The sequence below is a fragment of the Zalophus californianus genome, chromosome 15 (genome assembly GCF_009762305.2).
Source record: "Zalophus californianus isolate mZalCal1 chromosome 15, mZalCal1.pri.v2, whole genome shotgun sequence".
Taxonomy (NCBI): Eukaryota; Metazoa; Chordata; class Mammalia; order Carnivora; family Otariidae; genus Zalophus; species Zalophus californianus.
The window spans coordinates 20,015,032-20,041,053 of NC_045609.1; the positions used below are offsets into that span (position 1 = coordinate 20,015,032).

The 26,022-nt window shown below is 37.9% G+C and overlaps 1 protein-coding gene across 3 annotated transcripts in view; it reads left to right on the forward strand.

Annotated features, from left to right (window-relative positions):
• The window catches only part of BICC1 (BicC family RNA binding protein 1), a 306,344-nt gene that overhangs the window by 106,327 nt on the left and 173,995 nt on the right, over window positions 1–26,022 (forward strand). For all 3 annotated transcript variants that reach the window (XM_027596826.2, XM_027596824.2, XM_027596825.2), the window contains exon 2: window positions 19,134–19,180. In XM_027596826.2, the coding sequence (XP_027452627.1) occupies window positions 19,134–19,180 (47 nt within the window). The remainder of the gene's footprint in view (window positions 1–19,133; window positions 19,181–26,022) is intronic.

The window sequence follows — 26,022 nt, forward strand, 5'->3', positions numbered from 1 at the left end:
ATTTTATAACCACATGAAAAAGAAGCAAAACAGTTGAGATTAATTTTAATAATAGTTTTCTTTAACCCCATATGTAAAAATGATACTGTTTCAACATATAATCCAAACATTACTGAGATTTTTACTTTTTTCTCTATCAAGTCTTTGAAATCCAGTGTTTTTTACTTTTACAGTACATCTGAATTCAGACTAGCCATATTTGAAGTGCTCAGTAGCCACAAGTGGTTAGCGGCTATTGTTTTAGACAGTGCAGCTCTCCGGGAAGACCAATTAGGTATTCATAATTCCACTGAACTGTATAAAGGCCATGAACATACTTAAGCTTTTGATAAAGTGAGAAGACTGTTGATTAAAAAAAAACACACTAATATTATTTAAGTACTCAAAATTGTCAAATAGTGTTTATGACCCACGCCAGACTAAATGGTGCTTCAGGAATTGCTTATGTAAGAAGAAATAGGCCCTAAAAGCTAAATATTTGACATGAGCAAAGTTTCTGTTAATCAGCTGGACTGAGTACATTGATGTATGTTAGGGTCATCAGTCCATAAGGAAGTCTTCACTGTCAGGTCAATAAATTTGAAGTCTGAGTAAACTCTTAGCCAGAGTTGCTTGAAGAGTTCAAATTAACCGTTGTTTGAAGCAATGAATAATGTAATTTAGATGTTCTCAGATTTTTCTGAATATTTGTTTTCCTACATTTGATAGCAGCAGATGCTTTGTGAAACTAAAAGCCAGTAGACTAGGGAATGTTGGCCTTTGCTTGAGGCGGCTGCTCTGCCCTGGGTGTGGCAGGGCCACCGCTGTGTTAGGTTGTCCCCAGCACTGGGATAATGACAGAGCTTTACTGCCCTGAGAGACTGGACATGTAAAAGATCCCCTGCAATCTGCATTTTGATGAGTGTAATTCTTCAGAGGACTTAATTGTTGGGGTTAATAGATATAGACCTTAAATAGGCGGTGCAGTCCCCATTGTTAGAATAGATTAGGACTGCTCCCCCACTCCCAGCATAAATTTTGTCATTCCTGTTAGTTTGGTTGGAAATTTGGTGGGAAATGAAATTTTTTTAAAAAAGCTCACAGGATGTCTTGGATTATTGGTGTAGTTCGATTAATGGCTCATGCTCTTGGCCAGATTGTAACACATGATCCATCTCTTTGCTCTCATACTCTTAGCTATTGAGCCAGTTTAGAATGTGGTAAATTAATAAGGTGTTATCTGTTTTATGTTTCATTTGATGTGACCTTCTAGTAAAAGCAGCCCTCTTTTAAGCAGTCTGTAATTAGAAATGTATACATAAAATTTTCTCTTTTTGGTTCATGCATTTTGGAGTGTCTCTTTCTGTCTTGAGGCTAGCTACTATAGTTGGATGTGAATCACAGAGGTTTTCCAAATACTGGATTTAGTGTTTTCACCTATGAAGTTTTCCTACTGTGGGCATAAGTTGTTAGTTAGAGCTCCTCCATGAGAGTTGCATAGAATCAGTATTTCAGTCTAGAAAGTGCTAGGTTAATTAATTCCTATGATATTTATGCTTGGTATGATTTCATTGTCCATTTTTCATCTCTGATACTGCCACAGTCATTCTATCCCTTAGGTAGCTTATATCCACATTTGACCTTCACACTTTTGCCAGATTGCTTTATACCTTGTGGGCTGAAAACGATGGTGTGACAAACCAGTACAACCTTGGTTCACTCTCAAACAGAAAGAAGGATTTCAAATAGTTACCTCATTTCTTTTTATAATTAAAAATAAGTTCAAGCTATTTAAAGGCATTCTGAAAAATACAAAGGAAAAAGTGATGAATGACCCAGTAATTCCACCACTCAAATAATGATTAATATTTTGATGTTTATTTTATCCTTTAAATCTTTTTTCCCTAGCATATACATCCTGTGTATATGCATACATTCTTTTTTTTTTAAGATTTTATTTATTTATTTGACAGAGAGAGAGAGAGAGCACAAGCAGGGGGAGTGGCAGGGAGAGGGAGAAGCAGGCTCCCGCTGAGCAGAGAGCCTGATATGGGGCTTAATCCCCATCCCCCCACCCACCTCCCCTCAGATGATCATCAGTTTTTTCTCTATACTTAAGAGTCTGTTTCTTGATTTGTCTCTTTCTCTCTTTTGCCCCTTTGCTTGTTTTTTCTTAAATTCCACATATGAGTGAAATCATATAGTATTTGTCTTTCTCTGACTTGTTTCACTTAGCATAATACATTCTAGCTCCATCCATGTTGTTGTACATAGCAAGAGTTAATTCTTTTTTTATTTTTTAAAGATTTTATTTATTTATTTGAGAGAGAGAGTGTGAGCAAGAGAGAGCACACAAGTAGGGGCGGGGGGGGGAAGCTGATCCCCTCCTGAGCAGACAGCCCAATACGGGGCTTGATCCCAGGGCCCTGATACCATGATCTGAGCCAAAGAAAGATGCTTAACTGATTGAACCACCCAGGAACCCTGAGAGTTCATTCTTTTTTTTTTAATTTAATTTTATTATGTTAGGTTAATCACCATACGTTACATCATTAGTTTTTGATGTAGTGTTCCATGATTCATTGTTTGCATATAACACCCAGTGCTCCATTCACTACATGCCCTCTTTAATACCCATCACCAGGCTAACCCATCCCCCCACCCCCCTCCCCTCTAGGAGAGTTCATTCTTTTTAATGGCCGAATAATATTCCCTTGTATATATATTCCACATCTTCTTTTCCTGTTCATCAAATGATGGACACTTGGCTGATTCCATAACTTCACTATTGTAAATAATGCTGCTATAAACATTGGGGTGCATGTATCCCTTTGAATTAGTGTTTTTATATTCTTTGGGTAAATATATCCAGTAATGCAATTGCTGGATTGTAGGATATTTCTTACTTTTTTGAGGAAACTCCATATTGTTTTCTGGAGTGACTGCACCAGTTTGCATTCCCACCAACAGTGCAAGAGGGTTCCCCCTTGCCAACACCTGTTGTTTCTTGTTTTGTTGATTTTAGCCATTCTGACAGGTGTGAGGTGGTATCTCATTGTAGTTTTGATTTGTATTTCCCTGACGGTAAGTGATGATGAGAAATAGATGCTCATCTATTAGCCATTTGGTTGTTTTCTTTGGAGAAATGTCTGTTCATGTGTTCTGTCCATTTTTTAAATTGTTTTTTGGATGTTGAATTGTATAAGTTCTTTATATATTTTGGAGACTAACATATCAGATATGTTGTTTGCAGGTGCCTGGGTAGCTTAGTTGGTTAAGCGTCTGTCTTAGGCTCGGGTCATGATCCTGGGTCCTGGGATCGAGTTCCGCATCGGGCTCCCTGCTCGGTGGGGCGTCTGCTTCTCGCTCTGCCCCTCGTGCTCTCTTTCTCTCTCTCTCAAATAAATAAATAAAATCTTAAAAAAAAAGATATTTTGTTTGCAAATAAGTTCTTCCATTCCATAGTTTGCCTTTTAGTTTTGTTGATTGTTTCCTTCACTATGCAGAAGAAGCTTTTTTTCCCTTTAATTTTTTATTGTTATGTTAATCACCAACCACTACATCATTAGTTTTGATGCAGTGTTCCATGATTCATTGTTTGTGCATAAAACCCAGTGCTCCACACAGAACTTGCCCTATTTAACACCCATCACCAGGCTAACGCATCCCCCCACCCCCTCCCCTCTAGAACCCTCAGTTTGTTTTTCAGAGTCCATCGTCTCTCATGGTTCGTCTCCCCTTCCAATTTCTCCCCCTTCATTCTTCCCCTCCTGCTATCATTTTTTTTTCTTAACATATATTGCATTATTTGTTTCAGAGGTACAGATCTGTGATTCAACAGTCTTGCACAATTCACAGCGCTCACCATAGCACATACCCTCCCCAATGTCTATCACCCAGCCACCCCATCCCTCCCACCCCACCACCACTCCAGCAACCCTCAGTTTGTTTCCTGAGATTAAGAATTCCTCATATCAGTGAGGTCATATGATACACGTCTTTCTCTGATTGACTTATTTCACTCAGCATAACACCCTCCAGTTCCATCCACGTCTTTGCAAATGGGAAGATCTCATTCCTTTTGATGGCTGCATAATATTCCATTGTATATATACCACTCTTCTTTATACAGTCATCTGTCAGTGGACATCTTGGCTCTTTCCACAGTTTGGCTGTTGTGGACATTGATGCTATAAACATCGGGGTGCACATACCCCTTCGATCCCTACATTTGTATCTTTGGGGTAAATACCCAGTAGTCCAATTGCTGGGTTGTATGGTAGCTCTATTTTCAACTTTTTGAGGACCCTTTATACTGTTTTCCAGAGGGGTTGCACCAGCTTGCATTCCCACCAACAGTGTAGGAGGGTTCCCCTTTCTCCACATCCCCACCAACATCTGTCATTTCCTGACTTGTTAATTTTAGCCATTCTGACTGGTGTGAGGTGATATCTCATTGAGGTTTTGACTTGGATTTCCCTGATGCCGAGTGTGTTGAGCACTTTTTCATGTGTCTGTTGGCCATTTGGATGTCTTCTTTGGAAAAATGTCAGTTCATGTCTCCTGCCCATTTCTTGATTGGATTATTTGTTCGTTGGGTGTTGAGTTTGATAAGTTCTTTATAGATTTTGGATACTAGCCCTTTATCTGATATGTCATTTGCAAATATCTTCTTCTATTCTGTCGGTTGCCTTTTGGTTTTGTTGACTGTTTCTTTTGCTGTGCAAAAGCTTTTTATCTTGAAGTCCCAATAGTTCATTTTTGCCCTTGCTTCCCTTGCCTTCGGCGATGTTTCTAGGAAGAAGTTGCTGTGGCTGAGGTCGAAGAGGTTGCTGCCTGTGTTCTCTTTTAGGATTTTGATGGACTCCTGTCTCACGTTTAGGTCTTTCAACCATTTGGAGTCTATTTTTGTGTGTGGTGTAAGGAAATGGTCCAGTTTCATTCTTCTGCATGTGGCTGTCCAATTTTCCCAACACCATTTGTTGAAGAGACTGTCTTTTTTTCCATTGGACATTCTTTCCTGCTTTGTCGAAGATTAGTTGACCATAGAGTTGAGGGTCCATTTCTGGGCTCTCGATTCTGTTCCATTGATTGATGTGTCTGTGTTTGTGCCAGTACCATACTGTCTTGATGATGACAGCTTTGTCATAGAGCTGGCAGTCCGGAATTGTGATGCCGCCAGCTTTGCTTCTCTTTTTCAACATTCCTCTGGCTATTCAGGGTCTTTTCTGGTTCCATACAAATTTTAGGATTATTTGTTCCATTTCTTTGAAAAAAGTGGATGGTATTTTGATGGGGATTGCATTGAATGTGTAGATTGCTCTAGGTAGCATTGACATCTTCACAATATTTTTTCTTCCAATCCATGAGCATGGAACGTTTTTCCATTTCTTTGTGTCTTCCTCAATTTCTTTCCTGAGTATTTTATATTTTTCTGAGTGCAGTTCCTTTGCCTCTTGGGTCAGATTTATTCCTAGGTATCTTATGGTTTTGGGTGCATTTGTAAATGGGATCGACTGCTTAATTTCTCTTTCTTCTGTCTTGTTGTTGGTGTATAGGAATGCCACTGATTTCTGTACATTGATTTTATAGCCTGCTACTTTACTGAATTCCTGGATGAGTTCTAGCCATTTTGGGGTGGAGTCTTTTGGGTTTTCCACATACAGTATCATATCATCTGCAAAGAGTGAGAGTTTGACTTCCTCTTTGCCGATTTGGATGCCTTTGATTTCTTTTTCTTGTCTGATTGCTGTGGCTAGGACTTCTAATACTATGTTGAATGGCAGTGGTGATAGTGGACATCCCTGCCACGTTCCTGACCTCAGGGGTAAAGCTCTCAGTTTTTCCCCATTGAGAATGATATTTGCTGTAGGTTTTTCGTAGATGGCTTTTATGATATTGAGGTATATATACCCTCTATCCCTACACTCTGAAGAGTTTTGATCAAGAAAGGATGCTGTACTTTGTCACATGCTTTTTCTGCATCTGTTGAGAGGATTATATGATTCTTGTTCTTTCTTTTGTTAATGTATTGTGTCACGTTGATTGATTCCCAGATGTTGAACCAACCTTGCAGCCAGGGATAAATCCCACTTGGTCGTGGTGAATAATCCTTTTAATGTACTGTTGGATCCTATTGGCTAGTATTTTGGTGAGAATTTTTCCATCCATGTTCATCAAGGATATTGGTTGGTAATTCTCCTTTTTGATGGGGTCTTTGTCTGGTTTTGGGATCAAGGTAATGGTGGCCTCATAAAACGAGTTTGGAAGTTTTCCTTCCATTTCTATTTTTTGGAACAGTTTCAGGAGAATAGGTATTAGTTCTTCTTTAAATTTTTGGTAGAATTCCCCTGGGAAGCCATCTGGCTCTGGGCTTTTGTATTTTGGGAGATTTTTGATGACTGCTTCAATTTCCTTAGTGGTTATAGGTCTGTTCAGGTTTTCTATTTCTTCCTGGTTCAGTTTGGTAGTTGATAGATCTCTAGGGGTGCATCCATTTCTTCCAGGTTATCTAATTTGCTGGCATATAGTTGCTCATATTATGTTCTTATAATTGTTTGTATATCTTTGGTGTTGGTGGTCTCCTCTTTCATTCATGATTCTGTTGATTTGGGTCATTTCTCTTTTCTTTTTGATCAGTCTGGCCAGGGGTTTATCAATCTTGTTAATTCTTTCAAAGAACCAGCTCCTAGTTTCTTTGATCTGTTCTACTCTTGTTTTGGTTTCTATATCATTGATTTCTGCTCTGATCTTTATTTATTTATTTTTAAAGATTTTATTTATGTATTTGACAGAGAGAGAGCGAGAGAGGGAACACAAGCAGGGGGAGTGGAAGAGGGCGAAGCAGTCTTCCCGCTGAGCAGGGGGCCTGATGCGGGGCTCCATCCCAGGACCCCGGGATCATGATCTGAGCTGAAGGCAGACGCTTAACAACTGAGCCACCCAGGCACCTCTGCTCTGATCTTTATTATTTCTCCTCTCCTGCTGGGTTTAGGCTTTATTTACTCTTTTTTCTCTAGCTCCTTTAGGTGTAGGGTTAGATTGTGTATTTGAGACCTTTCTTGTTTCTTGAGAAAGGCTTGTATTGCAATATACTTTCCTCTTTGGACTGCCTTTGCTACATCCCAAAGATTTTGAACAGTTGTGTTTTCATTTTCATTGGTTTCCATGAATTTTTTTAAATTCTTCTTTGATTTCCTGGTTGACCCATTCATTCTTTAGTAGGATGCTCTTTAGCCTCCATGTATTTGAGTTCTTTCCAACTTTCCTCTTGGGATTGAGTTCTAGTTTCAAAGCATTGTGGTCTGAAAATATGTAGGGAATGATCCCAATCTTTTGGTACCGGTTGAGACCTGATTTGTGACCTAGGATGTGATCTATTCTGGAGAATGTTCCATGGGCACTAGAGAAGAGTGTGTATTCCATTGCTTTGGGATGGAATGTTCTGAATATGTCTGTGAAGTCCATTTGGTCCAGTGTGTCATTTAAAGTCTTTATTTCCTTGTTGATCCTGTGCTTAGATGATCTGTCCTTTTCATTCAGGGAGGTGTTAAATTCCCCCACTATTATTGTATTGTTGTCAATGTGTTTCTTTGCTTTTGTTTTTAATTGCCTTATATAATTGTCTGCTTCCATGTTCGGGGCATAGATATTTACAATTGTTAGATCTTCTTGTTGGATAGACCCTTTAAGTAGGATATCAGAAGAAGTTTTTTATTTTGATGTAGTCCTAATTTTTTCTTTTTGCTTTTATTTCCCTTGCCTCAGGGGACCTATTAGAAAAAAGTTGCTACAGCTGACGACAAAGAAGTTACTGCCTGTGCTTTCTTCCAGGTTTTTATGGTTTCAGGTCTTACATTTAAGTCTTTCATCCATTTTGAATTTATTTTTGTGTATGGAATAAAAAAGTGGTCCAGTTTCCTTCTTTTGCTTGTTGCTGTCCAGTTTTCCCAACACCATTTGTTGAAGAGACTGTCTTTTTCCCACTGAATATTCTTTCCTGCTTTGTCAGAGATTAATTGACCATATAGTTGTAGGTTTATTTCTGGGTTTTCTATTCTGTTACATTGATCTATGTATGTATTTTTGTGCCAGTACCATCCTGTTTTGATTACTGCAACTTTGTAATGCAACTTGAAGTCCAGAATTGTGATGCTTCCCAGCTTTGCTTTCCTTTTTCAAGATTGCTTTGTTTGTTTGGAGTCTTTTATGGTTCCATACAAATTTTAGAATTGTTCTAGTTCTGTTAAAAATGCTGTTCGTATTTTGATAGGGATTGCATTAAATATGTAGACTGGTTTTGTTAGTCTAGACATTTTCACAATATTTGTTATTCCAGTCCATGAGCATGGAATGTGTTTGTATTTCTTTGTGTCATCTTCAGTTTCTTTCATCAGTGTTTTACAGTTTTCAGAGTACAGGTCTTTCACTTCTTTGGTTAGGTTTTTTCCTATGTATCTTATTTTTTTTTGTGCAATTGTAAATGCGATTGTTTTCTTGATTTCTTTTTCTGCTGTTTCATTATTAGTGTATACAAAAGTAACAGATTTCTGTACATTGATTTTGTGTCCTGTGATTTTTACTGAATTTATCAGTTCTAGCAGTTTTTGGTGGAGTTTTTCAGGTTTTCTATATATAGTATCATGTCATTTGCAAATAGTGAAAGTTTTACTTCTTCCTTAGAGATTTGGATGTCTTTTATATCTTTTTGTTGTCTGCAGTGGCTAGCACTTCCAGTACTGTGTTGAATAAAAGTGGTGAGAGTAGACATCCTTGTCTTGTTCCTGACCTTAGGGGGCAAGCTCTCAGTTTTTCCCCATGGAATATGGTGTTCACTGTGGGTTTTTGATATACAGCCTTTATTATGTTGGGTTATGTTCTCTCTAAACTTACTTTGTTCAGGGCTTTTATCATGAATGGATGTCGTACTTTCTCAAATGCTTTTTCTGCATCTATTGAAAGGTTCTTATCCTTTCTCTGATTGATGTGATGTATCACGTTGATTGATTTGCAGATATTGAACCACCCTTGCAACCCAGAAATAAATCCCACTTGATCGTGGTGAATGATTTTTTTTTAACATATTGTTGGATTTGGATTGCTAGTACTTTTGAGGATTGGAAATTTTTGCATATATGGACATCAGAGATATTGGGCAGTAATTTTCTTGTTTTGTGGTGTCTTTATCTGGTTTTGGTATCAGGGTAATGCTGGCTTCATAGAATGAATTTGGAAGTTTTTCCTCCTTTTCTGTTTTTTGGAATAGTTTGAGAAGAATAGATATTAACTCTCCATTAAATGTTTGGTAGAATTTGCCTGTTAAGACATGTGGTCCTGGACTTTTGTTTGTTGGGATTTCTTTTTGATTACTGACTCAATTTCTTTGCTGGTTTTGGTCTGTTCAGATTTTCTATTTCTTCCTGTTTCAGTTTTGGTAGTTTATATGTTTCTAGGAATTTACCCATTTCTTTTAGGTTGTCCAATTTGTTGGCATATAGTTTTTCCTAATGTTCTTTTAGGATTTTTTGTATTTCTGTGGTGTAGTTGGTTATTATTTCTCCTCTCTCATTTGTGACTTATTTGAGTCCTTTGTCTTTTTGATAAGTCTGGCTAGGTTTATCAATTTTGTTGATTTTTTTTCAAAGAACTAGCTCCCGGTTTCATTGATCTCTTCTATTGTTTTTTAAGTTTGTATATCGTGTATTTTGCTTTTTTTTTTTTTAAAGATGTTATTTGAGAGAGAGAGAGCACAAGTAAGGGGAAGAGGCAGAGGGAGAGGGAGAGGGAGAAGCAGACTCCCTGCTGAGCAGGGAGCCTGACGCTGGGCTCCATCCCAGGACCCCAAGATCATGAACTGAGCTGAAGTCATATGCTTAACTGACTGAGCCACCCAGGTGCCCCATCTGCTCTAGTATTGATTATTTCCTTCTTTCTGTTGGTTTTAGGTTTTGTTTGTTCTTCTTTCTTTAGGTGTAAGGTACTCATTCATTGGTTAGCAGCCTATTATTTAGCTTCCATGTATTTGTGGTCTTTCCACATTTTTCTTATGGTTGACTTCTATTTTCATAAACTTTTGGTCAGAAAAGATACATGATATGACTTCAATCTTTTTGAATTTGTTGATGTTGGTTTTGTGGCCTAATATGTGATCTATTCTGGAGCATGTTCCATATGCGCTTATAAAGAATGTGTATTCTGCTGTTTTAGGATGGAATGTTCGAATATATCTGTTAAATCCATCTGGTCTAGTGTGTCATGCAAAGCCATTGTTTTCTTGTTGATTTTCTCTTTAGATGATCTGTCTATTGATGTAAGTGGGGTGTTAAAGCCCCCTACTATTGTTGTAATATTATCAATTAGTTCTTTTATGTTTGTAATTAACTGTTTTATTTGGGTGTGCCCATGTTGATGCATAAATATTACAGTTGTTATCTTCTTGTTGGGTTGTTCCCTTCATTATTACATAGTGTCCTTTGTTTTTACAGTCTTTGTTTTAAAGTCTATTTTGTCCAATATAACTATTGTGAATTTGGCTTTCTTTTGACTTCCATTTGCGTAATAAATGTTTCTTCATTCCCTCACTTTCCATCTGTAGGTGTTAAGTCTAAAATGCTTCTCTTATAGGCAGCATATAGGTGGGTCTTTTTTTTTTTTTTAATCCATTCTGTCACCCTTTGTCTTTTGATTGGAGCATTTAATCCATTTACATTCAAAGTGGTTTTTGATAGATGTGTATTTATTGCCATTTTATTATTTGTTGTGTGGTTGTTTCTGAAGATTTTCTCTGATCTTTTCTTGTCTTTCTCTGTTTCCTCCTTTTCTGGTTTTGCTTAGTGATATATGTGGATTTCCTTCTCTTTGTTCTTTGCATATATATTAGTGATTTTTGATTTGTGGTTACCATTAAGTTGGTATATAATATGTTTTCCATATAGCAGTCTATATGCAATTGATGGTCATTTAAGTTTGAACCATTCTTTACTTCTCTTCTGACCATGTTTTAGGTATATGTTGTCATATTTTCCATCCTTTTATTTTATGAGTTCCTTGACTGAATTTCTTTTTTTTTACAGAAATACTAATTTTTACTGCTTTTGTTTTTTCTTCATACCGTCACATTTGGTCTTTCCTTTCCACTTACAGAGTCCCCTTTAGTATTTCTTGCAGTGGCCATGAACTCCTTTGGTTTTTGTCTGTCTGAGAAATTATCTCTCCTCTTTTGAATGATAGCCTTGCTGGATAGAATATTCTCGGCTGCAGATTTTTCCAGTTCAGCACTTTCTGTATATTATGCCACTCCCTTGTGGCTTGGAAAGTTTCTGTCTTATGGGTTTTCCCTTGTAAGTTACTGCCTTCTTTTGTTTTGTTGCTTTTAAAGTTTTTTCTTCATCATTATATTTTGCAGTTTTAATTACAATATATTTTGGTGTGGATCTGCTTTTGTTGATTCTGCTGAGTGTTCTCTGTGCCTCCTGGATCTGGATATCTGTTTCCTTCTCCAGATTATGGAAGTTTTCAGCTATTATTTCTTCAAATAGATTTTCTGCCCTCTTTTTGGTTTCATTGTCTTCAAGGACTCCTCTAATAAGAATGTTATTACATTTGATGGAGTCATGGAGTTCCTCATGTCAATTTTCATTTTGGGTAATTCTTTTTTCTCTTTTTTGTTCGCTTGATTACTTTCCATTACTCTGTCTTCTAAGTCATTGATTTCTTCCTCTGCTTCTTCCAGCCTGCTGTTTATTCTTTTTCTTTCTTTTTTTAATATTTTATTTATTTATTTGTCGAGGGGGGAGAGCACACAGCAGGGGGAACAACAGGGAAAGGGGGAGGGAGAAACAGGCTCCCTGCTGAGCAGGGAGCCCAATGTGGGGCTTGATTCCAGGACCCTGGGATCATGACCTGAGCCAAAGGCAGATGCTTAACTGACTGAGCCATGCAGGCGCCCCCAGCCTGCTGTTTATTCTATCAAGCATGTTTCAGATTTTGTTTATTGAGCCTTTTATCTCTGCTATGTTTCTCCTTATCTCTGTGTTAAGGGTCTCACTCATGTCTCCCACTCTTTTCTACAGTCCATTGATGATTATTACTTTAAATTCTTTATCAGGCATGTTAGTTATATCTGTTTCATTTAGATCTCTGGCTGTGGCTTTGTCTTGTTCTTCCATTTCGGACAAATTCCTCTGTCTTCTCATTTTGTCTAAGTCTCCATGCCTGCTTTTGTGTGTTAGCAAAGTCAGCTGTGTTTCCTGTCCCTGAAAGTAATGGCCTCATGAAGAGGTCCTGTAGTGCCCTGCAGTGTTGTTCCCAAAGGCCTGACGCTCGGGGAGTATATCCAGTGCATGCTGCATGTGCTCTTTGAGGGGGCCTCCTCTCCACCGTCAGTTGTGGAGTTTGTTCTGACAGTCTTCAGGTCAATTCCTGGGGTATTTAGGATGATTTGATAGTTATGTAGTTGTGTTTCTGGGATGAGGCAAGCCTAGGGACCTCCTACTCCACTACCATCTTCCTCCAGTCTCTCCTGAACATGGGGATTTTTAACTGCAAAACAACAACAACAACAACAAAAACAGTATTTAAGAAAAGCATTAGACTGAAAAAGAAAACCATCCTCAAATTACCAACCACTATTTTAAGGAAAAAAAAATTTTTTTTTAAGATTTTATTCATTTATTTGAGAGAAAGTGTAAAGAAAAGGCACGAGAGGGGGGAGGGTCAGAGGGAGCAGGCTCTCTGCTGAGCAGGAAGGCTGATGCGGAACTCATTCCTGGGACTCCAGGGATCATGACCTGAGATGAAGGCAGACACTTAACTGACTGAGCCACCCAGGCGCCCTGAAAAGAAATTTTTTTTGTCTGTTTCTTCTTGATTTTTCTCTATACACCTACATGTTTTTCTTGTTTTTTAATTTATTTTTTTAAAGCAGGTGAGTGTGATTTGTTCATTGTGAATTCTGAAAGCAGGTAGGGAGTTTTAGGAAAGATGAAGTCTGAAAATCCTCACACTTACTGTGATATGTAATTTTCAGAAGCCACTGTTCATTACTGATGTTTAAACCTGGAGTGTTTTTCAGTTTACTAGGTATTCGAATGACTTGAAAATTGAAAAAACTTTAAGAATAGGCTTAATGTCTACTATTCAATCAATTCTCAGAACTTTGCATGCCACTCTGGAGTGTTAGATATGATTCATGTACATAAAAAGTTCTTTGGGAGTGTATAATAACTGCATCTTCTACATCTTTTTATGATTCCTCTTTCAGTGAAATTGGCTCAATTGTCATGGAAGTTTTCTGAAAACAATAATACACAGAATAAAGTATCTTGCATAGCTCTTTTAGCATATTGATTAAATTGATCTGATAAGTGAATGTTTTAAAATTTTAGTATTTTTGCGGATGATTAGGCTACCTAAATGTTCACATTTATTTCTCAGGTGACCTTCACATACAGCAGCCTTCTTAGTTGCAAATGTGCTACAATTGGGTTAAGAAAAAGGGAAAAATGCCTTGAATCTTTATAGATTTGAAGAATTATTTCTCATTTATTTTTATATTGAACTGTTTTTGTTTGTTTTGTTTTGCTTTTTGGCTCAGATTCCACAGGGGAACACTATCCAGGGAGTGTTTAAAGATATTCCATACTGTGTTTTAAATATGAATACATAGTCCTTGTGTTTTTAGATTTGACTCCAGAAAGCATCAGCTGTTATAATGGAAAAGCATTTTAGAGTGAAAGGGATATTTAAACAAGTTTCCATATGCCCTACAAAGAATTTAAAATTGAGCCCCCCCCTTTAATTCAGTAATTAACTAAATTTGCCCTGTAGTTTGGGGGAGTATAATAGTTTACACCTGTTTCAACTTTTGCTGTTTTTATTGGCTGTGGATTTTGCCATCCCATGTTTCTTGTGAAGCAAAAATATCAAATAAAATATGGCAAAGCATTGGAGAAATTATAATGAACATAAAAATGAATTGTTCAGCTTAAAATATGAAATGCTTTACCTGCACAATCTGTGAAGCCATATTTCAGTAGTACTGAAGTAATTTATTCTTGCAGTTCTGTGTCATGAAAATAAAGACAGTTGCTTTCATTGGCAAGAATAATCCAGGGTTTTTACAATCAAATGACTAAATTTTGGAACATCAGGCAGAAGTCATGTTATAAAGACAGTTAGAAAAAGCCTGCTAAATCATTTTGTGTGTGTTCATGGTACTGTGGAATGAAAAAGATGAGGGTGTATCGGTGTTTAAGAATGTGAAGACTCTGAAGAACTGTTACACCACAGAATATAGTCAGACTTCAAAGGTCAAGGAATGCCTTGACATCAGGATGGCTTGGCTCATTTCACAGGCAACATTTGCCCCGCCAACCATAGTGAAAAGACAGCCATTGAGTCTAGATATTATCATATCTCATGTTTTTTTCTTTTTTTAAATCCAACTCTTTGATGATCTTCCTGAAAGTACCCTTTATTCTTCAGGCCTGGCAGGAGCTGCCCAGCTGTAATGTTGGATTAAGAGTAAAATGAGTAGCTTTTTAGTACATTGTCCTAAGAGAAATAGCTAAATTAAGTTTCTATTAAGTTTAGTTTGGTTGGAGTTGTGACCATGAAAAGATCTTTGGGATGTTGTCCCTAAAATTAAATTTTGATTTTGGCTCTATCTTACTAGTGGGTGGCTGTGAATATATGGGCCAAGATTGTAAGTTGAATGAGGTCAGGGCCTTGACAATTTTGATTGACCAGCACAGGACTTAGATATTCATGGAATGAAAGAGTGAACTTTCTATTCTTTCCTGCATCTAAAAAATGAACTTATTAAATACCTGAGTTTATATTGAGAAGTAAATATTCTGCAAACCTCCTCCCCACAATCTCTCACTTCTTCAGAGGAGTGTATATTTTAATACTGAGGAATTTGGACTATTTGAGAATTGAGTTCTCAGATTTGAGGTGGCTGAGAGAATACTTTTGGTGTTATGTTGTTCTCCCTTAATTGGCCTCTATGGCCTTGACAGCTTTGCTTGCATAGATAGGGTCAGTAAAAGTCTGGCAGGAGACCCAGCAACCTGGGAATGAGATAAGGAATAGTTACTATAAAGCGCCCATGACATGGACTAACCATGGTTTGTACCTGAGACAATGATCTCCCTAAGGATCTGGTCAGAGTCTCTTACTAGGGTACTTGGTGGGCTTAAGGAATGGACACTACTCAGGATTTAGGGGGAAATTAGGCTCAGATTTGGAGTTTCTTATATGTAAATACTTAGAAAGAAAAAGGCCAAAGAATTTTGGTGTATTTTTGGTGCTAGTGACTATCCTTGCTTCCTCTTTCCCTTGACCTCCCAAGGTTACTAAAGGTGAAGGTTTTTTAAAATTTTATTTTATTTTATTTATTTTAAAGATTTTATTTATTTATTTGACAGAGAGAGACACAGTGAGAGAGGGAACACAAGCAGGGGGAGTAGGAGAGGGAGAAGCAGGCTTCCCGCTGAGCAGGGAGCCCGATGTGGGGCTCAGTCCCAGGACCCTGGGATCATGATCTGAGACAAAGGCAGACGCTTAACGACTGAGCCACCCAGGTGCCCCTTTCTTTTAAATTTTAGATGTTTTTCTGGAACATAGTTAATTATAATTTGGGTTTAAGGAAAATCCTCTCCCCCTTTTTTTATTCATCCAGGGATTGAAAGGCCATTCTGTGAAGTCTGTTTAGTTGGACTTGGAATGAAGGGGCATTTCAAGGTTGTGACATAATGAGTTTATGGTGAGCAAAATAAGTGTCCTAAAGGAAATGTCTATAATAAAATGTAATTGTATTATGAAATTTAAAATGATGAATTCTAAGTTGTGAAGGAGATCCCTGTGGGTGAAAGGCGTCTTGATAGTCCTGTCTTGCTTGATAGGCCTTTGAAAATATCTTTGATTCTAAAGTTTCTTTTAAAAGAAGAGTTTCCTCAATGTCAATGGAATTTTTTCAGATTGTTGTGCCACACTATGCAATTTTGATCGCCAAGCTGTTTTGTCATTGAGTAGGGCCCCTTCAAACAATTTTTTGCTTTAGAGATAAGGAGAAAGCTCAAGAGGTGGCTGAGTTGAAGTGCCCCCAAGGCACTTACTAGTTTTGTGTCATTAGGTTTAGGCACTAAACCTTTTGTCTTGCCTAGGTAGCCCCTCTAGCTAGGATCACCCATATTTTCCAGTTTATTTAGAAAGTATAAGCTTTGTTTTTTTTTGTTTTTTTTTTGGTCAAATTTGCTTTTTGTGTTTTTTTTTGTTAATTTATTTTTATTTTTTAAGTAGTCTCCATGCCCAGTGTGAAACCCAGTGCGGGGCCTGAGCTCACGAGCCCAAGATCAAGGCCTGAGCTGAGATGAAGAGCCAGTTGTTTAACTGACTGAGCCACCCAGGCGCCCTTCCTTTTTCGTTTTTTTTTGTTTTGTTTTAATATTGACATATTTCCAAATTAGAGAGTGAAAATCATAATTTGTAGAGTTAACTTCCAGGAACCTATTTGTGGAAATGTGTGACTCAGATGCTCACATGTCTTTGCTCAGTTTCTTTGCTCAGTTCATGCTGTTGGAGGTATGGTATTTGTACAGAAAGTAAAGTTAAAATGGTATTGGCATTATGTATTAGGGTTTTTTTTTTGCATGTTTTTTTGTTTTGTTTTGTTTTTTGCTGCTGTAACAAATTACAAGCATAATAGTTTACAACATAAATTTATTCATATAGTTCCAGCATTCAAAAGTCTGAAATGGGTTTCATTGGCATATATCAGGGTGTTGGCAGGGCCATGCTCCCTCCAGAGGCTCCAGGGGAGAATCCATTTCCTTGCCTTTCCCAGCTTCTAGAGGCTACCTGTGTTCCTTAGCTTGTTGGCCCCATTTGTCCGTCTTCAAAACCAGCAGTTCTACCCTGACCTCTCCTTTCTTTGTTATATGTCCTGCTCTCCCTCTGCTTCTGTTGTTACATCACCTTCTTGGCTTCTGACCTTCCTGCTTCCCTCTTACAAGGACCTTGTGATGACATTGGGCCCACCTGGGTAATTCAGGATCGTCTCCCTATCTCAAGAGCCTTAATTTAATCACATCTGCAAAATCCCTTTTGCCACATAAAGTAACATATTCATAGGTTCCAGGAATTAGCACATGAACATCTTTGAGTGGCTGTTGTTTAGCCTGCCATTAGAATAGAGTTTTAAATTTTTTATTTCTTTTTAGCTCTTGTTTTCCTTTTTTTTCTCTAAGATTTTATGAGAGAGAGAGAGCAAGAGAGAGCACAAACGGGGGGGGGAGGGAGAAGCAGGTTCCCCATTGAGCAGGGAGCCCAACTTGGGGTTCGATCCCAGGACCCTGAGATCATGACCTGAGCTGAAGGCAGACACTTAACCGACTGAGCCACCCAGGCGCCCCTAGCTCTTGTTTTCATACATTTCCTCAAACTGTCTTTGGAAATCACAGAAACATGTACTCTGTGTTCTGTTTTTTTGGATGAAAACATGTTGATAAAAATATACATTTTTACAAGATTATAGAAGGTGTCTAAATTTTAATACTTGATGTTTCTTTGAGGGAATTTCTTTGAGTTTTGAGTCTTCTACTTAACAGAATGATCTGCCACATTTTTTGGGTCATTAATAATTTTTTTAAATTGAGGTGTAGTTGACATACAGGAGTCTTTAATAATTTTAATAAGTGTCCTGGACACACATACACACATGTATATGCATGTACGCACAGTGTCCCTTGACAGTATTGACCATTAGGTGTTTGGGGTACCATGGTCTTCCAGATTTCATTGTCCAGGAGTTCTTGCTCTGGCTCATTTCCTTGTCTTGACCAGGGGGTGGTTTCTCCAGTTAACCACTGGTCCACCGTGCACCTGAATTTGAAACCTGTTTGGTGTTTGTTTTCCTTTTATTTTTTTTTTTAAGAGAGAGAGAGCATGAATTGGGAGTGGGTGTCAGGGAGGAGGAGGGGAGAGGAGGAGGGAGAGAGAGGGTCTTAAGCAGGCTCTACACCTAGCGCAGAGCCCAGCAAGGGCTCGATGTCACGACTCTAATATCATGACTTGAGCCAAAATCAAGAGTCAGGTGCTTAACCGACTAAGCCACCCAGGCACCCCTGGTGTTTGCCTTCTGAAAGATGCAGTTTGAGGCTTTTGCAAGCAAGCTGCTATTGGCTTTTGTCCCCTCTCTCCTTTTATTCAAATTGCTTACTCCTCTCCACATATTAAAAAGAAGGTTCACAGAGTTGTAAGACTTTTGAATGTAGAGACCTGGGTTTCTCCTATATTTATAGGTTGCCATTTAGATATAAAAACGATTATTCAAATGTAATGACTTTTTAATCTCACATGAAATTTTATTGTTGTCTGTGACCTTCATTATTACTGTTTCATCCTCATGTTTTTTTTTTTTTTTAAGATTTTATCTATTTTTTTGACAGAGAGAGACACACAGCGAGAGAGGAACACAAGCAGGGGGAGTGGGAGAGGGAAAAGCAGGCTTCCCACGGGGCAGGGAGCCTGATGCGGGGCTCGATCCCAGGACCCTGGGATCATGACCTGAGCCCAAGGCAGACGCTTAACGACTGAGCCCCCCGGGCGCCCCTCATCCTCATGTTGTTTTGTCTCTCTCTTATAAATGTGAATTAAGGACTGAATTAAAGTAGTATGATGGCAGCTGAAACCCAGGTAGATTATATAGTCATTGGAAAGCATAGAACAAACAGCTGAGTGTAGACCTTGTGAGATGAACCACCAGTTGAAAAGGCAACCTCATGCCTGGGATTGGTTGCAGATAGGAAGTGCTTAGAGCAGTATAGTAGATTATATTGGTAGTTGCATTTGTTCATGTCGTTCTTTAATTATGAAAGGATGAGATTACTTTCATCTGTGTGTGAGAAGAGAGACCTGAGTCTTTCAAAGAGTGTGAAATTATCTAAAGATGTATATTTGATTGAATTAGGTTTTTTTTTTTTTTTTTTGTGACTTTGCATTAGATGAGACCTGTTCAAGCAGGTGCTGAGCTTTGGGAGAGCAAGAATGGCATGCTTATTAGTTTTTTATTCTCAACTTGATACTTGAGAGATTTTTGAATACATAGGTTGAAAAAAAGAAACTATTTTAAATGTATACATTTTTATTTACAGCTGCTGCTGAAGGAAAAGGCAAAAGTGGGGAAGACTTTTTTCAGAAGGTAAGTTGCTTTGTCCTCCTGCCTTAGTGATAATTAAGGAGAAGTCACTGTGTCTCAGTGGTTACAGGCCCCTGAAAGCTCCCCTTCCATATGAAGGGGAATAGGTTTTGATGAGACAGCTGGAGATGCTCAGGGCAAAGAAAGGATGAGATGCTGTTTGGGAAGGAACCATTCTGACTTCTTGCTCCTCCTGAGCAACTCTAATGACATTTTTGCTTGGAGGCAGAGTCCACGAAGGCTGCCAGGTATGCTGTCCTGATTATCTTCTTTCACTGCTACCCCCTGTTGCTCCTTTCCCTGACCCTTCTTTACCTGACCTGGGATGTGGAGAGGAATCCTTCACAGCTTTCCTTATTTCCGGTAAGCATGACCATGGGTGGGGTAATACAATCAGTGAAAGACACACCTTTAGACCTGCTTGCCCTCTGTTGGTGACCATGCCCAGCGTGTCCCTGACTGTCCTCTGAGAGTTCTGAACTTCACTGAAGCCAGTCTGGCTAGTTACATATAGCAAAGGGAAATAGGAGTGGACCTGATTGAAAAATGAATATGAGGAACTATGATTAGCAATTGTTTATTTCTAGTCAGCTCTATTTTAAAATAAGTGTTTTGTGTAAGGGAAGATGCCTGTCTTTTCAAAGAAATTGATTCAAGTTCATGTTCTTTTTTCATTTATTTGGATTTATTATATTTGTGTCTTTGTTGTTGGGATCCAGAAAGCATGTGTGTAACAACAAATATACAGGGGTTCTGGAGTGAAATAAAGCAGCAACTATAGATGAGGTTAAATGATGCTGTAGAGGGTCATCAACCTTTGGAAATCACCTCTGTGTAAGCAGATGTGGCCTTTACAGCCTCTTTATTTTTTTGCTCTGTGTGATCTACATTTTTTCTTTTTTGTCAGCTTCATTGTTTTCTGCATTCTCTGCCAAGAATATGGAAGCAAATATTTTCAGCTGATACTTGTATTGCCATTTTTTCATTCTGAAAGTATTTATTTACCACCTGCTGTATTCCACACACTGGAGAGACTAAAATGAGCAAGGCATAGTCCTTGCCCTGAAGGAATTAGTCTGGTGCCTGACAGAAAAGTCATAGAAATAGCAGGAGAGTCTGGGGCCAGAGAGGGTTAAGCACTTGACTGGGGCTTTAGGAGATAAGAAAGGACTTCTTGAGTACTTAGGAGCAGTAGTTAACTGAGGAGGTAGGCTTGGGTGGGCTGGGAGGGCATTCTGAGCAAAGAAACAAAATGTAAGAAGGCTAAACAGGGTTGGAAGAATTCCTGTGACATTCACACTTCGGACATTTGGCTTGCACACATGATGTCTGCGGGGCTCTTAGTTCACGGTGAGATATAATATCTTGTGAAGTATCTTATTTGAGTGGGGGGGGCTTTCCTAAAGGGACTTAAATTTTAAAAATTTAAAAATGCTATGCTGGCCAAATAGAATGTGTCAGACCACAGTTTTCCACCCTTCTTTAGGCTCATCTGTTGAAGTTTCTGTACTATACCTGAAACCCCTTACTTGACATTATCTGATGATGGTTAATACCCAACTTATCATTACCTGGGCATTTCAGAATCCCCTGCCTCTACCTAAGGCAGGCTTGCTATGAGGGAAGAAAAGAAGACAGCAGAAATCACAGATCTGCCTCGGGTTGGCCGTGAATGTACAGATAGTTGTGCTCTGTGGAAGGATTTTATTTCATTGTTCTTTAACTTGTGGATAGATGTAAAAAGCAGATTGTTCAGCTTTGTGTGACTGAGACATTTGAAAAACTGAATCAAAACATGGTGTATTTGGTCATAAAGGACCTTCATTCTTAGAAGATTTGCTAATATTTATCACCCTTTGTGGAGCCATATATACATTCCAGCAGTTTAAATAGAAACACATGTTTGAATCCAGTAACATGTGTGTGTCCAACAAACCATGAGTTGAAATCATAGATTCCATTCTTGGTCACAGGTTAATGAAGTCCCTGAATAACTAAATGGGAATAGTTTTCATCTCTTTATTTTTTTCTTTAATTCAGTAGAGTGTCTTCCTGATAAGTGTCCATACAAGATTTGGATAGTCACCCTGGAAAGAAACCTGTGACCTAATAAAAGGCAAACATTCCAAATTATAGTAATTTTCAGTGTTTTGACCAGACAGGAGTAGACATTATGGTTCATCTGTAGTAGAATGAAGTAATGGAGAAGTATTGAATTGTTCTCCAGGAACTTTCTTCTAGTTTCACACATATTCCAGTTTCACATAGTGACATTTTGGGAAGCATTTAAGAACAAGAAATAGGTCACATTGCTGGTCATTAGCATCTATGAGAAAATAGTTTTCTCAGAGTTAGGCAAATATGAAGGCTCTATATGGTTATTATTAGAATATGTTTTGGTTTTGACTGTAGGTGTGCATCACAAACCAAAATTAAAACTTCTCTTGAGTTGACTTTAAAATTTGATCACCCTTAGTATTTTCTAATATCTAAGTTTTGTACTGGCTTTCCCTAGAGAGGAGATTGGAGGAGGAGTGTGAGACTTTTATATGTTAGTTTTTTGTACCATTAAAATGTATGTTAAATCATGACAATATGCTTATACTAAATTTAATTATTCTCACAAAAATTTTTCAAATTAAAAGATAAAAAATCTTTAAGAAAAAATCTTTAAGAATTAGATTTGGTAGATTCACAGAAAGGGTTTAAATTGTAATTTAACAACTACTAAGGTCATCAAATACATTGTTTCAGATTTGGAGCTATAATAGTAGTTATTTAGTTTACACTTGAAGTTCTCCTATAGAGTCACATTTATTGTTTCAGAGATTTACCTGGTTTCTACATAGTGTTTTACTGCATGTGTTTGAAATGTTTTATTTCCTCTGGTACTCTATTAGAGCAAAAGGCTAACCTGTTATAACAGAGAAACCCAATGATTTAGTGGCTTAAAGAACTGTTATTTCTTTTACTTTCTTATAACATTGTAAGGAGAATATTCCCCATTGGTGGGTGGCTCTATCCTATGCTGTCAGTTAAAGACCTGGATTCCTTCTAAGAAGTAGCTCTGCTACTCCTTATGGAATGGACCTCATCCTTGTGGTTGATTTGGGTGCGTACCATGTCCAAATGTGAGCTGGTAAGAAACAGCAAGAGTATGGAGGAAGTATGCCCCAGTCTTAAGGCCTGGGCCTGGAGGCATATGTCACTTCTCATATTCGATTGGAGAAAACTTAGTTATGTAGCCTTACCTAACTGTAGTCATGGGGGTGGGGGGGTAGAGGAACATATGGAAGGAGGATTGATTTTTGCAAGCACTGTCTACCAAAAGGCAGATAGTTATGAAAAATGGGTGTGGTCAGAGTGTAATGCCTTCCTGTGGTATGCTTGGAAACCTTTTGTGTTAGTTTGTTAGGGCTGCTGTAACAGAGTATCACAAACTGGGTGGCAACAGAAATTGACTGTTTTCACAGTTCTGGAAGTAGGAGTCCAAGAGCAAGGTGTCAACACGGTTGGTTCCTTCTGCAGACTGTGAGGGAGAATCTGTTCCATTCCTCTCTCCAAGCTTTTGGTGGTTTGCTTACCATTTTTGGTGTTCCTTGGCTTGTAGAAGTGTCATCCCTATCACTGCCTTTGCCTTTATAGGCATCCTCCTTGTATGTGTGTCTCTCTATCCAAATTTTCTCTTTTTGTAAGGTCATATTGGATTAGGGCTCACCCCAGTGATCTCATCTTACTAATTACATCTGCAGTGACCCTATTTCCAAATAAGGTCACATTCTGAGGTATTGGGAATTAGGATTTCAACATAGGGATTTTTGTGGGACACAATTCAACCTATAAACACTTCTTAATGGAGGAAATCATTCGGTAGGAAAATTCAGTATAATTAGAAAATTTTCCTAAAACTGTAAATGTTATTTGTCACACATTAATGTATACATTTTAACTGCCTAGTCATTTATACTAAATTTGTTTTTTTCCTTATTACAAGTCATTTCTGAATTGTCTAGAACAAATATATAATTAACACAGAAGAAAGAGAAAAAATGTAATCTGTCATCCCATCTTTGAAAGAGAACTATTTGTATACCCTTAGCCTTTTTTTCTGTGTATATTAAAAATACATACAAAGTGCTTTTTAAATATTCTCTGATTGGCTTATAGCATTATAAATCAGACTGTTTGCATTGGATACATTCCAAATGTTTTTCTGTATGAATGCTTTGCAAGATCCCCAGTCATTGTACTTTTTATTCTTTGGCTCTAACTATACTTACAAAAAGGAGGGAATGGATACAACTTTATCAATTCTTTCTTGCTCGTTGTCCACCTCTCATGGCAACTTTAATTGAAACACATGGAAATGATCTGCCAGGGTTTTTACAGTTCTTTGGGCAGTTGTTCATGGCTTACTCACTGTCTGTCCTGTTTCCTTTTAATCAGTTCTTTTTTTTCTTGTGAAATGATTATGGCCAGATCAGAGGGGAAAATGTGTTACAGTATATTAGGTGGGGTTGAGTATAGCGATTATGCTACAAATGTGACTCATCAAAGCACAGTGCTTTACTTAGGCATCCTGAATCCCAACGGCTGAAGAAGACAAAATCAAGTCAGCATCATAATTGATGAAAGCTGTGTTTTCCATTGCATCAGGTTATATACATTATTTCTCCCCAAAGTACACATAACACTTTTTAATGTAGGGGTAGTTTATAGTCTTAAAATGTGTCAGTTTGGAAAACTGACCCATAAACTATGGCTTTTCATGAAAGCCAACCATAAGACTAACATAAATAAGATACTGTTTGGTGGCCTATGTGATGTATTTTTAGTACCCTCAAACTCATCCTTTTAAGGCAAACATTACTTTTATCATTTTAAGACTGGAAAGTAGCAAGTGTTGTTTTCTGGGGAAAATTGTGGAAGGAGTATTTGTTTCCCTCTGCACCACAAAATGAGTGTTTCAGATGATCTTGGAGGGGACTTCTTTAATCTTTTTACTGGGGCAGGGGCCAAGGCAGAAATTATAGAATTGCTTCTACTTTTCCCACTGGTCATTTTTTTGTATGTGTTGAATAGATATTCCTCTGGTAATAGAAATAAGCTTTGGTTTAATTATTTAAAAATGAGTTTAACTTATTATAGCCTATGATATACTTTCTCTAACACTGAGACTTTATGCTTAAACATTTTAAATTCTATTTAAATAAAATCAGGATATTTTAAAGTTTTAATCTTAGTGTTTGTTTTAAAAGGTAATGTATCCACATGATTCACAATTCAAACATTACAAAAAGGTGTATATACAGTGAAGAGTATTTGGTGTCACAGTTCTGAAGATGTGTGGAGAAGGCTATGCAGCATTACTGTATAGCACTATACAGTTGCATTGATTCTAATCTTATGCAAAGGTGATCAGCAATGGATGTCACCACTAATGGGCAGTTCAGTCTTGAAGCTAACATTCAGAGATGCTGAGTTCTTATTCCTGATTATAACACCATGGCCCTGAGAGTAAGTTTCAGTGAGAGAATTTGTTGTCATGGTTCTCTCCTATGACTGGCCATGTATAAAACTTAGAAAAATGGAACAACCCTTCCAAAATAGGTTGTCTAATCATCTTTTTGAAAGTTGTTAAGGTAAGAATCAATCATTTTTTGTTTTTTTTTAAAGATTTTATTTATTTGAGAGAGAGAGTATGAGAGAGTGAGTGAACACACATGAGCAGGGGGGAGGGGCAGAGGGAGAGGGAGAAGCAGAGTCCCACTGAGCAGGGAGCCCTATTTAGGACTCCATCCCAGGACCCTGGGATCATGACCTGAGCCAAAGCAGATGCTTAACTGACTGAGCCACCCAGGTGTCCTGATCCTGTGTTTTTTAAAAGATTTATTTATTTATTAGAGAGAGAGAGAGAGAGAGAGAGATCATGAGAGCAAGAGATAGAGTGGGGGGGAAGGACAGAGGGAAAAGGAGAGAATCCTCAAGCTGACTCCCTGCTGAGTACAGAGCCAGATGTGGGGCTCCATCCCAGGACCCTGAGGTAATGATCTGAGCTGAAATCAAGAGTCGAACACTCAACTGACTGAGCCACCCAGGCGCCCCTTGATATCCTATTTTTAATGCCTTGTAATTTGCTCTCTATTATTTAGCAGATAAGGATGAGAAAAGATTAAGAAAAAGACCATCTAAGTAACTTGTTCATCATCCATTCATCTGGTTTTCTAAGTTCTGTCTTGGCGTTTTATCTGACATGAGAAGCCTGGGTGTTGGGTCCATGTTTATAGCAGCCTGTATAATCACCTGTAGAGTTCAGTTGTCATGTTCTATTTTAGCTTTATTTCTGCTAGCCATTTCACACAACTGCTTTATGAAAACCCATTTTGTCTTTTATTCCTCTCTCTGCAACCATGGAGTAGGGGATGTCATTAAGATTCCTGTAAAACATATCTTGATGGTAGTCAATATACCCTAATTACTACTATGATTTTGAATAATAATCTTAAATCAGTATCTGGTGAAGTTTAGTTTTTTCCGGTTAAAATATTCTTCTCTCTTCTTGAAACCAAACTCAAAGCATTGGTTCATGTGGAAAATCAAACTGAATTCATGAAAATAGGTTGTTTAAGAACTGTTACCAGGCAGGACTCTGGATTAGTGACATGCAGTATACCTGGCATAGAATGACAATTGAAAGGTCCAGTTAAATGATTTATCGGTCTTAGTTTAAAATGGCTTTTATATTATTTTATAAAATGCTCTCCCTGAGTGGATTAAAGTCCTTAATTCCTATAGTTGTCAACATTTTCTTAATTGAAAAATATTGAGATACAAACTTCTTTATT